This window comes from Gorilla gorilla, chromosome 9, assembly GCF_029281585.2.
Source record: "Gorilla gorilla gorilla isolate KB3781 chromosome 9, NHGRI_mGorGor1-v2.1_pri, whole genome shotgun sequence".
Classification (NCBI taxonomy): Eukaryota; Metazoa; Chordata; class Mammalia; order Primates; family Hominidae; genus Gorilla; species Gorilla gorilla.
In genome coordinates this window covers 115532879-115549891 of record NC_073233.2, presented here as the reverse complement: position 1 = coordinate 115549891, position 17013 = coordinate 115532879, and the positions used below count along the sequence as shown (strand labels likewise).

At 37.3% G+C, this 17013-nt stretch overlaps 1 protein-coding gene across 2 annotated transcripts in view; it reads right to left on the bottom strand.

Annotated features, from left to right (window-relative positions):
* Window positions 1–17013, bottom strand: part of ELMOD1 (ELMO domain containing 1) — a 75882-nt gene that overhangs the window by 5015 nt on the left and 53854 nt on the right. The window contains exons 7-11 of one of the 2 annotated variants that reach the window (XM_004052072.5): window positions 14222–14355; window positions 11423–11491; window positions 10918–10941; window positions 7613–7663; window positions 5768–5901 (exon numbers count right to left, since the gene is read on the bottom strand). In XM_004052072.5, coding sequence (XP_004052120.2) covers window positions 5768–5901; window positions 7613–7663; window positions 10918–10941; window positions 11423–11491; window positions 14222–14355 — 412 coding nt within the window. The remainder of the gene's footprint in view (window positions 1–5767; window positions 5902–7612; window positions 7664–10917; window positions 10942–11422; window positions 11492–14221; window positions 14356–17013) is intronic. The other variant, XM_019037762.4, reaches the window with a different exon arrangement.

Below are 17013 nucleotides of genomic sequence, written 5' to 3'. Positions count from 1 at the left end.
CACTAAAGTTGAGAACTTTGGTCAAGAAGATTCTCTTTTTAAAAAGAAAGTTTCCTTGGCTTCCTTCTAAATATAATTTTTATGGTTCTAAAATAAATCTATGATAATTTATAAATCCTTCTTTCCTTACTATATAAAATACATACATAAATTTTCCTGACTGGTCTCTGAGCTCAAATAAACACAGCTATTTTGTACATAGAGTCAGGTTTCCAATACTATGAATTAAAATAATCGATAATGCATCTCATTAGTATTTCATGAGTGACAGCATCTTTTCTCCTGTTGACAATGATAAACAGGCAATATGAAAAATCATCTTTTAATGAAGAATTCATTTTTCTGCAATATACATAAACGCTCACCTTTCTACAATGTGCAGGAATATTGGCAACTCACTCTAAAGGTGATGTAGTGTGGCACAGTTACAGAAGAATGTGGATTCATTTGGTTTCCCCATTTTCCTACCTTACACACAATTATAGAAAAACATCTTGAAAGGTTTAAAGGGCTTGGGTAAGGGTAGAGGAGGGGCTGGATCATAATCTGACACCATGCTCAGGATTCTTCCTCCGAAGATTGAAGACTGATTCCCTGGGACTCTCTTTCTCTATCCCATCAGGAAAATAATTAAACAGTGTGTAACATGATCTTAATCAAAATGCAGAAATGGTGGTCTGGCTTCCAAGGTGCATATTATAATCATAAAACTCCACTCACTTATATAAATTACAGTGTTCAAAAATTCATTTGGTCTGATCTGTCAGTTAACTCATCTGCCGATGAACAAATATGAAACAGACACAGTACTAGGTATTGCAGATGAAGAAAAAAGCAGACTTCCTGTGCTCCCTAATGCTGGGTCTATTGGAGAGAGGCAAACAGGAGTATAATTGCAGCTGATGATTTGTTCGCTATGGAAGCTAACAAAGTGGCATGGAAAGGAGAAGGAGAAAACAGAGGCCAGGCTATTTTCCACCATCTCATTGCATTCTTACAACAGCTTTGTGGAGTAGGTAACACAGATATTACATCTCCATCTTTCAGATGCAGATATTGGGCTTAGATGAGTTCCTTGAATGGTCTACAATAACAGGTACAGCTGGAGGCTGGAAACGAGGGCCTGAAACCAGCTGACTTTTCACCACGGCAATAGGCTGCCTTTTCCAGTACATTCTGTTCCTCTGGTTCTTATTCCTACGGAATAGTTCCTTCTTTTGGAGGTCAAAGAAAAAAATAGTTTGCTTTTCCCCTTCTGGCCTTTGTACTTTCCCTTCTGCTCATTACACCTAACCTCACTCCATTTCAATGGGGCTGTGTGTTCAGTGGAGCTTTAGACTGAATGCAATTTTTGTAACATAGTACCTTGGCAGCTCAGTGTTCACTGAATAATACTGTAACGTCAGAAGGATGGAGCTATTATATTCTTCTATTTTTCTACCTAGATGGAATACTTGTTTTGAATACTAATTTGGCTCTCTGACTCCAGCCTGCAGCATATTTGTTGCTGCTTGAATGTCTTGGTTTTGCTTCATTGCATTCGGTTAGTAGAGAGCAGAGACATATGCAAGGACACAGGTAATTGCAAGAATATTACAGAGGAGACGTGCAGAACTGATCATGTCTGATTGAGGAACAATGAATCTAGGGCACAGTTTGTTTCCCTTAGAGAGGCCTGAGCCCCTCTGCCTACATACACCACAATCCATAGGGGGATTGCTGCTGCTTCCAAAACCTGATGAGAGCCTTCGGAAATATGTAATCCTATTGCATACTTGCTCATCTGGGCTAGGATTCTCTTGGAAGCATATCAATCCAGGCCAAGACTAATACTTTTTTTCTTTTGTAGAGATGGGGTTTCACCATGTTACCCAGGTTGGTCTCAAACTCCTGGGCTCAAGTGATGGTCCTGCCTCAGCCTCCCAAAGTGCTGGGATTACAGGTGTGAGCCACCGTGCCTGGCCTAAGGATAAAATTTCCCACAGAAACTAGACTCTCCTTTCTCCTGCAAAAAACACCAGCCAGCATTTTAGCCATCCATCCATCCATCCATCCATGCATCCACCCAACCCCCCTCTAGTTACTGAGCACCTTTACCCTGTACCAGGCTTTGTGCTGAGGATACAGCAGTGAATCCTGCCCTTAAATGCCAATTCTTTACGATTCTAACTTTGACTCTTTCCTGGGAGTGCTCCCCACTGTGTGGCTCTGATATTCTCCCGGGTGCTGATGAACCACAAATCTGTAGCTTGAGCCTTTCTAATCCTTCAGCACTCCAGAGCCCTACATTATGAGAATGCCCACTCTGCAGCTCCATATGGATTTCCCAAGAACAGCTCACCCTCAGTATGCCTAAAACTAAACTCACTCTACCTTCCCTCAAAACTACTTCCCTGATTTCCCTAATGAGCATGGTAAATACAGAACAGGGCAAGTATAAGGGGCCAGGGAAACACGGCAAGAGGCTTTCTTTATCTGGATGTTGATGCTTTTTGACGTGGCTTACAGAGCTCTTCAGGACTGCCCTCCAACCTGCTCTTAGGCTTCCAGTGCCATCTCTAGTCACCACCCAGCAAAACCTATGCTCTATTCCTTAAATCCACATACTCTTTTGCTTTATGGCCTTCACCGGACCACTCAGCCACCACTGCCTTATTTCCTGCCACTCATTCTTTTGGTCTCTTCAAAAGTGGCATTTGCTTTGGAGAAACTTCCCTGACTTCCAGGCTGAGTGAGCTAAGGCAGCCACAGACTTTTTCAATATTTATTTATTTATAAGATGCAGTCTCACTCTGTCGCCCAGGCTGGAGTGCAGTGGCACAATCTCGGCTCACTACAACCTCCACCTCCTGGTTTCAAGAGATTCTCGTGCCTCAGCCTCCCGAGTAGCTGGGCTTACAGGCGTGCACCATCACACCTGGCTAATTTTTGTATTTTTCATAGAGACAGGGTTTCACCCTTTTGATCAGGCTGGCCTTGAACTCCTGACCTCAAGTGATCTGCCCTTCTTGGCCTCCCAAAGTGCTGGGATTACAGGTGTGAGCCACTGTGCCGGCAACTTTTCCAATTTTTAGAAGCAGTACCTTTACTTCCTCAATCACTAAATTCTTCCCACTACATTTTATTTTTTTAAAGACTTTTTTATTTCCCTGAAGATAATGCTAGACCCACTACATTTTAAGTATTTGTTTAAATGCCTGTCTTCCTCAGCGTAGAACCTAATCTATAGTAAAATCTCAATCATATTTGTTGGAGATGCTCAGAATTTTTATAGGAGTGAGTATAATCATCCAATTATCAAAGCAGGAGCTGTGATAATGTATGTAAGGGACTTACATTTTCCATTAACAAGTTGTAAAGTATATGTGTTTATAATTTACTTTTCATTTTTATCTAAGTTATACATGCACATTGTTCAGAATCAAATAGTTTAACAAGTCTTGTTACAAAAACGAAAAACCAAAAAAACCCCCAAAACAAAAAAAAAGCAGTCTCCTGCCCTAATTCCTGCTTTCCTAAAGCAACATTTTAATTCTTTTAGCTGATTATTTTGGTTATTGATCTTCATAGCTCTAATCAACATGCTTTCCATTACTTGATTAAAAAATTTTTTTCTTTATAGAAGATAAAGATTTAGCTCCCGCTCACTCACCCTAGCCACATAGTCACTTATTTTCTCACCCTTTTCTTTACTTTGTATTAATAACTGCCTTCTTGTGTTTATTTGCCTGGCTTCCCCCTTAATTTAAGCCTAAACTGTCTTCTATATATGCCAATGTCTTCTCAATGTGTTCAAACATGGTAATATTCTGTCAATTTCATGTTCTTCAAAGAGTCTCTCCCACGGCCTTCTGACCTTCTAGAATCTAAATTTATTATTTGCAGCCAATTGCACAGATATTTTGGGCTTTCCCTTCACTGTTCTCCTGGGATAGATTTCCTGTTTTCTAGACCCCATTTATTCCTTTAGGATTACTCTCTTATTTTGTGGAAATAAGCTTCCTGATAAAGGTACAGAGAAGTAAAATGTTTACGACCTTGCATTAAGAAACTGTCTTTATTCTATTCCCATACTTGATCGGTAAAGTAGTAAGTTATACTGGGTGTAAAATTCTAAACTGGAAATCATATTCCCTTAGTTTTAAAAGATATTCCCTTAACTTTGATTGACTGATTGATTGATTGAGATGGGGTCTTGCTCTGTCACCCAGGCTGGAGTGCAGTGGCACAATCATAGCTCATAGCAGCCTTGGCCTCCTTGGGCTCAAGCGATCTTCTCACCTCAGCCTCTTGAGTGGCTGGGACTACAGCTGGCTAATGTTTTATTTTTTGTAGAGTCAGGGTCTCGCTATGTTGCCTGGGCTGGTCTCAAACTCCTGGGCTCAAGTAATCTTCCCGCCTCAGCCTCCCAAACTGCTGGGATTACAGGCGTGATGTGCAGTGCCCAGTCTCTCTTAACTTTTGAAGCCAATATTCTATTTTTTAGAATACAATGTTGCTGTTGAGAAGTCCAATGTCATCTTGATTCCCAATTCATTGTGACAGCTTTGGAAGTTTTCGGGGTCATCTCTTTCCAGTATCATTAAATTTCACAATGATTAGAACCTTGGTGTGGGTATACATTAATCTATTATGTAGGTGCTTATTACTTTGGGTATGAAAACTCATACTTCAGTTCTGAAAATTTTTCTTAATTTATTTTTTTGATTCCCCTTCCTTAGTTTTCACCACTATTTTTCTGGCACTTCTATTATTCAAATATAAGACTTCACAGAGTGATCCGTTAATTTGACAACCTTTTTTATTTTCTATTTTTCATCTATGCCTTTTTGTTGTACTTTCTAGGAGAGTTTCAACTTAATCTTCTAATCCTTCTTGGAGATTTCATTTCTGCTAAAACATAGATCTGAGAATTAACTCAGGCTATCTTCGGAACCTGCACTCTTAAGTGCTATGCCATGAGGATCAGAGGGAGAGAAACACCCATGATGTCTTTGAGTCAGACCAGAAGGGGATACACTGAAGATTATGCAAGAGCAGGAAAGAGAAGAATTTACCATGCCTGAAAATATAAGTGTAGATTTTTGAATGAGAAAACAAAAAAATCAGAACCAAAAGAGGAAGTTCAAAGGCTCCAAAGCAGCCAAATCACAAAGATCTCTCAGCTTTGACCCTTGTCTGGAGTGTTTTACAGAAATCTCTCTCTCTCTCTCTCTCTCTCTCTCTAAAATATATATAAAATATATATTATATATAATATATAATATATATATTATATATAATATATAATATATATTTTATATATAATATATAATATATATATAATATATAATATATAATATATATTTTATATATAATATATAATATATATTTTATATATAATATATAATATATATTTTATATATAATATATAATATATACAATATACATATATAAAATTTTTTTTGAGATGGAGTCTCACTCTGTTGTCCAGGCTGGAGTGCAGTGGCATGATCTCGGCTCACTGCAACCTCCATCTCCTGGGTTCAAGTAATTATCCTGCCTCAGCCTCCCAAGTAGCTGGGATTACAGGTGCGCATCACCATGCCTGGCTAATTTTTGTATTTTTAGTACAGATGGGGTTTCACCATGCTGGCCAAGCTGGTCTTGAACTCCTGAGCTCAGGCAATCCACTCGCCTTGGCCTCCCAAAGTGCTGGGATTACAGGGGTGAGCCACCGTGCCCAGCGTAGAAACCTATATTGATAATTATATAACAGGATACTTACAGAACGTTTGCTGAAAGTGAGACAATGTTGGAGCTTCTGGGGCGATATTGTAGAAATGGGTTTTTAGAGCTCCGCTGACCAGTAGATTATATGCCAGGTCAGTTATATTGATGCCCACAATTGCAAATGAGTACCTATAAAGTATAAACCACAAAACCAACTGTGTGTCACATAGAAGAAATAAGCATTTCCCATTAGCATGCTAAAAGACACTCCTACCAGTGCCACGACAGTGTACAAATGCCATGGTAATGTCAGGAAGTCACTTTATGGTCTAAAAGGGGAAGAACCCTCAGTTCTGGGAATTGCCCACCCCTTTCCCAGAAAACTTATGAATATTCTACCCCTTGTTCAGCAAATAATCAAGAAATAACCATAAAAATAGCCAACCAGCAGCCCTTGGGGCTGCTCTACCCATGGAGTAGCCATTCTTTTGTTTTATTCTTTTGCTTTCTTAGTAAACGTGCTTTCACTTTACAAAAAAAAAAAAAAAAAAAGGCATTTCAATAATGGGTAATCTGATATTTAACTTACTATTAAATTATCAGAGTGGCAGGTCACCCTTCCGTCCCCACCCTATCAAAACCTTGACTTTTGTAATTTAGCAGAAAATTTCAGTAATGTGTATCACGAGAATTGGTAGTTCATATACTTTGACCTTTCTATTTCCAAATATATGACAGAAAAAAAATCCGAAGTGGACAAAGCTTTATAGATATAATTCATTATAGCATTTTTAATAATGGCAATGACATGGAAACTATTCAAATATCCTAAAGAAGACACACAGCAAAATAAATTATGGTAATCTCATATAATATACTACACCTGATTAAAACTATCTTCTTAAAGACGATTTCAGCAGGATATAAAACATTATGGATAGAGCAAGCCATTTTATTATATACACACAGATGTGCAAGGAAAAAAACTAAAATAAGATGCCACAAAATATTAACATGAGCATCCTAGAGTAATAAGATTGGGTGATTTTTTGTTTACTTTTCTATAATAAATTGTAATTACTTTTATGATGAGAAAAATGTAAATAAGGATCTTAACACAGTGTATATTTTCTAGTTCCTTATTTACATGTTTACCAAAAGTTAACGGAACCTGAGTTCTTAAATCCTCTCTGCTAACATAAATCCAGCACAGAAAAAAATTCTCTATTCAGAAATATTTTTGGATAATATGGGGCATTATAAAAAAACTAAAATAAATTTTTATCAAATAGCCCAATATTTGGTAAAATCCTTAAAAGAAAACTACCAAACACAATTCTTTTTTTTTTTTTTTGAGACGGAGTCTCGCTCTGTCGCCCAGGCTGGAGTGCAGTGGCGCCATTTCCGCTCACTGCAAGCTCCGCCTTCCAGGTTCACACCATTCTCCTGCCTCAGCCTCCCGAGTAGCTGGGACTACAGGCGCCCGCCAACACGCCCGGCTAATTTTTTGTATTTTTAGTAGAGACGGGGTTTCACCGTGTTAGCCAGGATGGTCTCGATCTCCTGACCTCGTGATCCGCCCGCCTCGGCCTCCCAAAGTGCTGGGATTACAGGCGTGAGCCACCGCGCCCGGCCCCAAACACAATTCTAAGTGATTTCTGAAAATCATTTCCTTATAATTACAACTTTCTACCTTGTCAGTTGTTCACAGGCAAAGTAATATCATATAACCATACAGATAAATCCACAAACATATAAAAGGGTACTTTAAACATTTTAACCAGATTGTATATTTCTATTAGGACAAGTAGAGTTTCACCCTTGTCTTTCATGATACTCTAGTTCTAGTTCTGGTTCTGTTTCAGACGGACCATCTTTCCATGTGAGATCCCATACTCACCCAATTGCCTTATCCATCCTTTTCTTCTCCCATTCTGCTTTGCTGAATTTGCTGAATGGATGAATGAATAAGTAAGTAAGTCAGATTTAACCTCTAATTGGTACCTGTTCTCTTTCAATGCTTATGTTAAAACTGTTAACTATATGCAGAGATGTCTGTAGCTCAATTATCCAACAAATGTTAAGCCACAGTACAATTTATATGGAGGTCAGAAATGGAATTATTTAAGGCCATGCTATTTACCTCCTATCCACTTTAGTATAGCCATGGGAGACAGCCCTAAAGGCCAAACATTAAGCTATTCTTTTGCACTATCATTAACGATCAAACCCCTCTTTCCTGAAACATTTGGTGAGGTAACTAGATGTTGCCTCACTCTCTCCTGATTCCCTACTGCATTTTGTTTGGTTTTACCTAGTGGTGTTTATCCTATTCACCATACTATAATAATATAATAGATAATATTATTATATTATTTGTGATGCCTGGTACATTGTAGATGCCAAATAAATGTTCATCGATAAGTAAATGATTGAGTTAGTAAAAGAAAGAAAAGAAGAAAGGAAGGAGGGAGGGAAGTAAGGAAGGTAAGGAAAGGAGGAGAGGGAGGAGAGGCGGGGAGGGGGGGAAGCAAGGAAGGAAGAAAAAAAGGAAGCTAGGGAGGAAGAGAGGAAGGGAGGGAGGGAGGGAGCATTTACAGGTTTTAAAAATTCTGTCCCAATAAGTGCTATGGTATTTCTTCAGGCTAAGCTAAGTCAGTAAGCCACAGCAGCTCCATTTTCATCTTTTTTTTGTAATTTCAGCTTCTGAATAAGACTGTTTGAAAAAAGATTTCTATCATAGAAGCATTCTGAAAATGCTTTCTCTCTCTCTCTCTCTCTTTCTTGGCCTCGCTCTGTCACCCAGGCTGGAGTGTGGTGGTGCAATCTCAGCTCACTGTGCCCTACATTCTATTACTCTGTGTGCATCTGCCCCACTCCCATTCCCCGCCATGCAGCCAATAGAAGGAGGCAGGACTCATGTTCCATTCTTCCCTGTGACTGATGTAACCTTTATTCAGTATTTTACACTAAGGTCATATGGCCTTTTCTTATACTTCCAATGCAGATAGAGATGTAATTTAACAAATAAGGAGGCATTGTTCATTTATAAAGCTTTGCTGAAGAGAAAATGGGCGCTTATAAATTCTTATATATAAAATTTGTATAAATTGTATAAACTGTAGTTTGCATTTGAACTCAATACAATGTAAAAACTAGTTATTATGAATATTTAATTTCTCTCTATCTAACTAGAAGAAAGGAGAGTTCTCCAGAACACACAGCAAAGATTTTATTACAAGACATGCATATAATACACACAACACACAACCACAAAAACATTACACAGAATCGATATTTAACAATGTGTACTTTCTATTCTATAAATGGCTATAATTCAAAATAACTGTTTTTAATTCATATTAAAATGTGCCACCTATTTTTAAAGTGTAACTTCTGGCTAACAAACCAAACAGCTGAAGAGGAATCAGGAGATCAGGAGATTTTTTTACCTTAAAGATTCATATCCAAACTAAAATAAGGTATGTGTGCAATTTAAGAAATTTTATATATAAGAATTTATAAGCACCTATTTTCTCTTCAGCATAGCTTTATAAATACACAGTGTCTCCATATTTATTAAATCATTTCCCTATCTGCATTGGAAATATAAGAAAAGGCCAGATGATCTCTACTTATTTGATACTTATAGGATATCCTGGCCCAAACAGATGGCATTCCCCTTGTCGGGAGAAAACAAACACACACACAGACTAATAGTCAAAATTTTCTTCTTTAACTTGAATCCACTTTTATCCCTCAAGTTACTTTAATACTCAACCAATGGATGTTTACAAGAGCAGTAATGTGTCATGCTTGCTGAAGGATAGACAGGAAAGAGCTTTCCTTAGTACACACTGACTTTTCTCTCTTGAACACCTGAAATATTCAGGGCTTGACAGAACCTACACTGATATCATAATCAATCCATATATACTTTTATCAGACATCAGTGAAGGACAGTAGCATTTTGAAACATTCTGTTCTGTATCCAATGACATTTACCATCAGTTTGAAGTAATTAATACATGAACTTTATTGATTCAATTTTATCGTAGTTTGAGGGATAAAGCGTGGTAATTTTATATACATGACTACACATATATGCATGCACACACAAATGCTAGTCTCTTTTTAAGTAAGAGTAGTCACCCCAAACCTCAAATACTTTCTCTTGGATGGCTGACACAGGAGATACAACTATAAAGCTTTTCTTTAAGAATGACTCATAGACAAAGTCAGTCCCCCTCCAGTGGTTAATCAGAAATATTGCGAGCTTATTGTCACTTTCCAAGGACTGCGGAGGACTCGTGTCTTCTGACTGATGTTCCTCCAGGATATGCCACCTGAGAGCATGGACTGACTCCCCAGCCAATTTTAACTAGAGGGAGTTTAGAGTCTCTACATTACAGAAATATGCAATTCAGAAGATGTAGTTAAAAAATTAATATCGCTTGATTTTAACCATATAACAAGAAAGAGCTAAATGATTGTAGTGTTTTTCTTAAAGGAATGAATTTTTAATCGTAAAAAATATTACAAATGTAAATTTGGGAAGTGTAATATGACTTAATGAATCTTAGCCAAATGAAGCTAGAATGAGTAAAATAGTAAGGTGGAGGGGGAAAAAAGCCCAACTCAACCTATCCCTGAGTCTTGAGATGGTTTTGATAAAATTTTGGATTTACTTAGCAAACATGAATACTAACAACTAACCTACCATCATGCGAGGAGAAAAAAGTGATATAAAACTATGATTGCAAAATAATGGAACTCCTTCTAAGAAGAGTGACTAACACACACACACAAAACTACCATTTATAACAATCAAATTAGATATATTAATAGAAGAGCAAAGTTGTTCTGTGCAACAGAATTCCCAAATAAAATGCCCCTCTCTGGGGTAAATGGAGTCAGAACAGGTGTGGTGAGGTGTTCAGCCTTTAGGTGAGTGTTCAAAATGTTTCTCCAACCAGGTTCCGTCATGGCTGTAGAAAGACTGTTTGACATTTTCCAAGTGGTCAATCTCATCTGGTTTTCAGTTTGTTAAAACATAGCCCAGCTATAATTAACTATATTAGATTAAAGGTTTGAAAATGTTGGCTTTTTGAAACAAATAAATTCAGAGTTCCTTAAAAAAATTCTTACCCATAATTATTCTAAGACAAAATAAAAGCAATAAAACACAAAACAAAGAAAAAATACCTTATTTCTTCTTTAGTGATATCCCTTCATGTAATCAAAGAAAAAAATTAGAAAAGTAAATGAAAATGCAAACAATTTAGAATCTAGAATTTTACAAGAAAGAAAGAAAAAAAAAGCCTTAGTAATTCCAGATGTTCTCACTTGATCCCTGACTTCTTAACTTCCATTCTTCCTTCTGTTCCCCCATCATCTTTCTTGTCTCTGGACTCTTTCCCCCAGACCCTGCCCTTCTTCCATGCCCACCTCCTCAGTCTTCCTGGACACTAGTGACTCTATCAGTCCCTTTAAATACATATTTCACCTGAACGGTGCCACTTTACATCCTAAATCTTGGAATGAGTATCTGAAGTTTTAACCCTCCAACTCAGCATTTATTACAAGGGCTTGTTTGAAAAAGCTTTGAGCCTCACTCTCCTGAGAATCTCATCAACAGATACATGCAGGAGATGAAGTTCATTTGATCTAACCCATAAAACCTAATTCATCTTTTACTTTCAACAATTACCTGCATTTCGGATGAAGAGAGTCAGACAGGACCTGCTGAGCTGCTGTGGCATCCCTTTCCGCGAAATACCTGCAGCGGGAGGGAAAGAGAACTGTAACTCTATACTTGCTTACTCGCTGAATATATTCATTTTAATCCAATTCGAGGTCATTTTGAATTCAGAGATGGATACTGGCATAAGGTTATCACTTGTTTCAGCTCCTCCAGGGAACAAACAGCTTTTCACAACAGAATTTTCCAAATGTAATGACATGGTAGGGTAGCTGTGAAACCCACATAGATTTAGGAATGTATCCAGTAGATTTTGAAAATTTAATTAAGAGCTTTGCCATTACCCAGAGAACCAAGGATTTTATTATGAAAAGGGGTTATAGAAGAGGAGGTCGAATAGTTCGGTGTTTGGAGACCTTCAGAAGGCAGAAGCCTCGGTGAGGGACATGACGAAAGAAAGAAAAGACTGGAGGAGATGAGAGAGGATATGTTTCAAATATTCATTGGGAATTTGAATTCTGGATGAATGGAAAATATCTTATTGAGCATAGATATGTTAAAAACAATAACATTTTATTCTAAGGGGAAAAGGTAGTTAAGTTTCCTAATAAACACAAAAAGTTGCACACCCTCAAACATGATTCATTAAAAAGTACTTCATAGAGACAATGATAAAACAATAGCATATATTATTTAATGTGATGTGTGTATATTTCCCGCATCAATCCAAAGTGTAAAAGAAGTTCTTGAATTTCCTCTCAGGAAATTTCAAACCCAAGTCAGCAATTGTAATGCACATATTCACAGTTGTTAATGAGACTGAGTTTCTTTTCATACTTTTGTCAGTTATCTGGGTTTCCTCTTTTATGTCTCGTCTGTTCATATTTTTTGGCTCAGTGCGTCTAAAAATGTCCTCAAATAAAAAAGACAAATAACCTTATAGAGAATAATATACTGAACATAGATCCTTTATCATTTATGTGTCAGTCTTATCTCGTTTTACTTTGTTTATGGGGCTTATCTTACGAAGTTTTCAATTTTAATGTGTGAAATTTATTGATTCTTCTTTTCCAGTTGATGCTTTTTTTGCTCGTGTCTTTAAGAGATCTCTCCTTACTCAGATATCTTGATTTTCTTCTAAACGTAGGAAAGACTTGTTTTGGACTTTCAACTTGTGAACTGAGGTGAGGTAGTGATTTAATTTATTTTTCTCAATGGAAGGCCAATTGTCCCAGTTATTTGAAAGCTCAGACTTTATCCACTTATCTGTGACATTGTCTTTCTCATTAATATTTACTTTCCATTCATTAATATTACATTAAAATGTTTCATAAAAGAATGGGTGATTATTAAACTTCTTAAATTTAAAATAAAGGGAAAGATCTAGGGGAAAAATGGGATGCCACCAAAATGACTGAGTAAGGCTTAATTAACTTCTTTTAAAAATAATATCACTGCCCTAATAGGGTAGTGTCAAAGGACACAAGAACCAACTTGAAAGGACCCTTTGACTCAAAAAATAATGACTACACATGACTGAATTAAAGCATGAAAAAAATAACAAGTACAATTAGCTGAGTTACAATAAACATATAAAAACACAGGAGTTAACAAATGGTGTTTTAAAAATAGAGCAAAAAAAAAAAAAAATTGATCACTAACAAGAGAACCAGGCTACTAACTCCTGACTCTGAGAATTGGCAAGCAAATACAAAAATTGAATATCTGTCCTGCCTATATTTCAGAGAAACCAAATAACTGTACTCTACAAGGAAACCAAGTCTTTAAAAATTCCAGCCAACAATTATAGGAAAAAAAACAGAAATAGAAAAGTATTCTTTATACAATTAATTAATTGGTTCAGTAAAGATCATAGAAGGAAGAAAGGCTGATGGTGGACTTTACACTGGAGGCATCAGGCTGGGATCCCTCTGATTCGTTGCAGCACAGGGCTGAGAGTGGAGGGACACTGAAGGCCTCCTGCTGTGATGTCAACCTGAATCTCTTCAGGCCTGTCTGCATACCTCCAATTTTCAGGAAATACAGGGGACGGATACAAGTGCAAACAGACAAATCCAGACCATGGGACATATTACAGGACAACTGTTCTGAAATCTTGAAGGTAATGACATGGAGGAGGGGGCAAAAGGAAGGGAGAGAGCAAGAGAGACTGATCTAATTTAAGAAGACCAAAGGGCAATGTAACTAAGTGCAATGTGTAGATCTTACATGGAAGTGCACTAGGACAAACCAGCTGTAAAAAGTATTTTAGAGAGAACTGGGAAATTTGAATATGGACTGGATAAAGATGACACCAAGGAATCATTGTTAATTGTGTTTGCTGTGATAATGGCATTGTGGTTAATGTGAGGTAATATTGATTTTTTTTAGAACTACTTTTTAAAATATGAAGGGTGAAATGACGGTGTAGAATTTTCATTAACACTCTTCTGCCAAAAAAATAATGTTGTGAATATTTCAAAACCTCAACAATTACTGAATCTGGATGATCAGTACAAGGGTGCTCTTTACAATCTTCTCTGTTTTTACATTGTGTGAAAATTTTCATTAATAAAACAATTTTTTAAATATATTTGAGATTTGCTTTAAAAATCCATGAAGTTTGCTGAAATACAAGGAAGGTAGCAGACACTTTTAACATTTTATCAACCTGACCTCTCAGGGGACTTGAATGTTTTCTTTGAGTCTTATGGGAAGTATCTTTTGAAGCTAATTACTCAACTTTTGCCATTTCAGTATGAGGAGACCAAAACATCACTCGAACACTCAGCTGTCCATTTTACTTACTGCAAATTGTACAGTCCCAGAAGTCCCATTCCTCGAAAATCTGTTTTAGGATCATCACCTTGGAAACCAATTTCACACCACTGCTTAGAAATCCGAGATTCCAGTGGAGTATTGGGCTTCAAGAATTTCCATAACTGTAGGAAAAAAAAAAAGGATTACTCTGTTGATACACCCTTTCCTATTGGTTCAGATTTTGTAAACTACATTATTAGGAGGAGCTTTGCAAAGCTGAATGTATGCATATACATTACAATTAAAGATGTGATCATCTATGACAATGAAAGAGAAAAAAAAAGATGTGATCATCTTTCAATTATTTATGACAGCATTTCTCAAAGTATGAACTGAAGCCTCCCAGGAGGTTCCCAGGACCTTTCCAGAAGGTCTGAGAGATAAAAACAAAACCAAAAAACAACTATTTTATAATAAAAGAAGAGGTTATTTGCCTTTTCGCTCTCATTGTCTCATGAGTACACAGCTGAATTTTCCAAAGGATGCATAATGTGTTGTGATATCTTTGCTCTGAAGGCAATGGATTGAGTACTTACATATTTTAATGTTTAAAGTCTTTCTATTTTAATTTTGAATAGGAAATTAGTAGGTAGGTAGGTAGGTAGGTAGGTAGGTAGGTAGGTAGGTAGATAGACAGATAGATAGATAGATAGATTAGATAGATAATCTCCCACAAAAAAGCTCTTTGGTGCACTCAAAAATATTTAAGAGTATAAAGAAAAGAGAGAAGAGGAAAAATTTCAAGGCCACCTATTATTCAGATTCTGGGAAAATGCTTTAATGTTATATCAAAACTTTTAGCAGCATTATTAACCAAAAAAAAAAAAAAAAAAGTGAACTGACATGAGTTTCTTTTTGCTTTTTTTTGGAGACGGACTCTTACTCTGTTGCCCAGGCTGGAGTGCTGTGGCCTGATTTTGGCTCACTGCAACCTCCACCTCCTGGGTTCAAGTGATTCTCCTGCCTCCGTCTCTGGAGCAGCTGGGATTACAGGCATGCACCACCACACCTGGCTGATTTTTGTATTTTTAGTAGAAGCGGGGTTTTACCACATTGGCCAGGCTTGTCTCAAACTCCTGACCTCAAGTGATCCGCCTGCCTCGGCCTCCCAAAGTGCTGGGATTACAGGCGTGAGCCACCACGCCCGGCCAAGTTTCATTTTTTAGGTCTCACCTATAAGAGGAGTGAGAGTAAACATTATCATGTAGCTGGAGGAAGGAATATCAGTAATGTTCATGAATAAACCTCAAAATGTATTATTATCTTTAAGAGTTACCAAAAGTAATGTCAATTAAAATCAATTTTATTAATACATTACTGCACAATTGTAAATTTTAAGCATTATACTCTTTACTGCTTAATAAGCTGGTTCTATTTTTTAAAGTTTTCTGTAGAAAGATTCAGCACATATCATTACTTGAGAGAGACGCTGAGACCCATAATTGTATAAATATGTAATGCTCAGACTCTTAGTTTTTTCTAATAGAGATGGGCATGTAAACAAGTTTACTATTTAGACTTATATCTTCATTACCGACAGGGTATAAACACAAATGTAAAATTTCCTTACTACTATTTCAGAAATAATTCAATTTCTAAATTGCTTATTCTACATTACAAAGCTTAAATGAAACAGTAATACACAAAATACCTTGCTAAATCAAATTGTCACATACCTGACACAGTGTAAAACATAATATTCAATGACAGAAAATACTAATAAAAGCTGTTATTCATTTTACTAATGTTATTTTATACATTAAGCTAATACTACTTACTATTCACATTATACAATATTTTATGTTAGTGCCACAACAGGTAAATTTGATTTGTCTAAAGGGCGAGAGAAAAAGGGTAAAAAGATAGGAGGTAGATCTCTCATGCTTGAAAGCAAAATATCAAGCATGAATATACAAAATCTCTTTTTAAAGAATTAATATAAGAATGTGCCAGTGCCCTGCATTCATCAAAACAGAAACTGGCCGGGCGTGGTGGCTCATGCCTGTAATCCCAGCACTTTGGGAAGCCAGGGAAGGTGGGTAACTTCAGGTCAGGAGTTCGAGACCAGCCTGGCCAAGATAGTGAAACTCCCATCCCTACTAAACATACAAAAACTTAGCCAGGCGTGGTGGCCCGCGCCTGTAATCCCAGCTACTTGGGAGGCTGAGGCAGGAGAATTGCTTGAACCCAGGAGGCGGAGCTTGCAGTGAGTGGAGATAGCACTACTGCACTCCTGCCTGGGCACAAGAGCAAAACTCCATCTAAAAAAAAACAAAAAACAAAAACCAGAAACTGAGAACATCAGAAAAGACTAAATGAGACCAGGTGATCGTCATTGGGGAAAAGTTTATTTTAAAAAATCCTTTAGAGGGCCGGGCACGGTGGCTCACGCCTGTGATCCTAGCACTTTGGGAGGTAGAGGCAGGTGGATCGCGAGGTCAGGAGATCGAGACCATCCTGGTTAACGCGGTGAAACTCCGTCTCTACAAATAATACCAAAAAAAAAGAAAAAAAAAATTAGCCAGGCATGGTGGCGGGCGCCTGTAGTCCCAGCTATTCGGGACGCTGAAGCAGGAGAATGGCTTGAACCCAGGAGGCGGAGCTTGCAGTGAGCCGAGATCGCGCCACTGCACTCCAGCCCGGGCGACAGAGTGAGAGTCTATCAAAAACAAAAACAAAAACAAAAAAAAAACCCCTTTAGGAACTGATTTGGTGACTGACACAATGAAGGGAAAAAAGGGGAAAAAAATGTAAAGTTCGTCACATTCATTTGAATAATA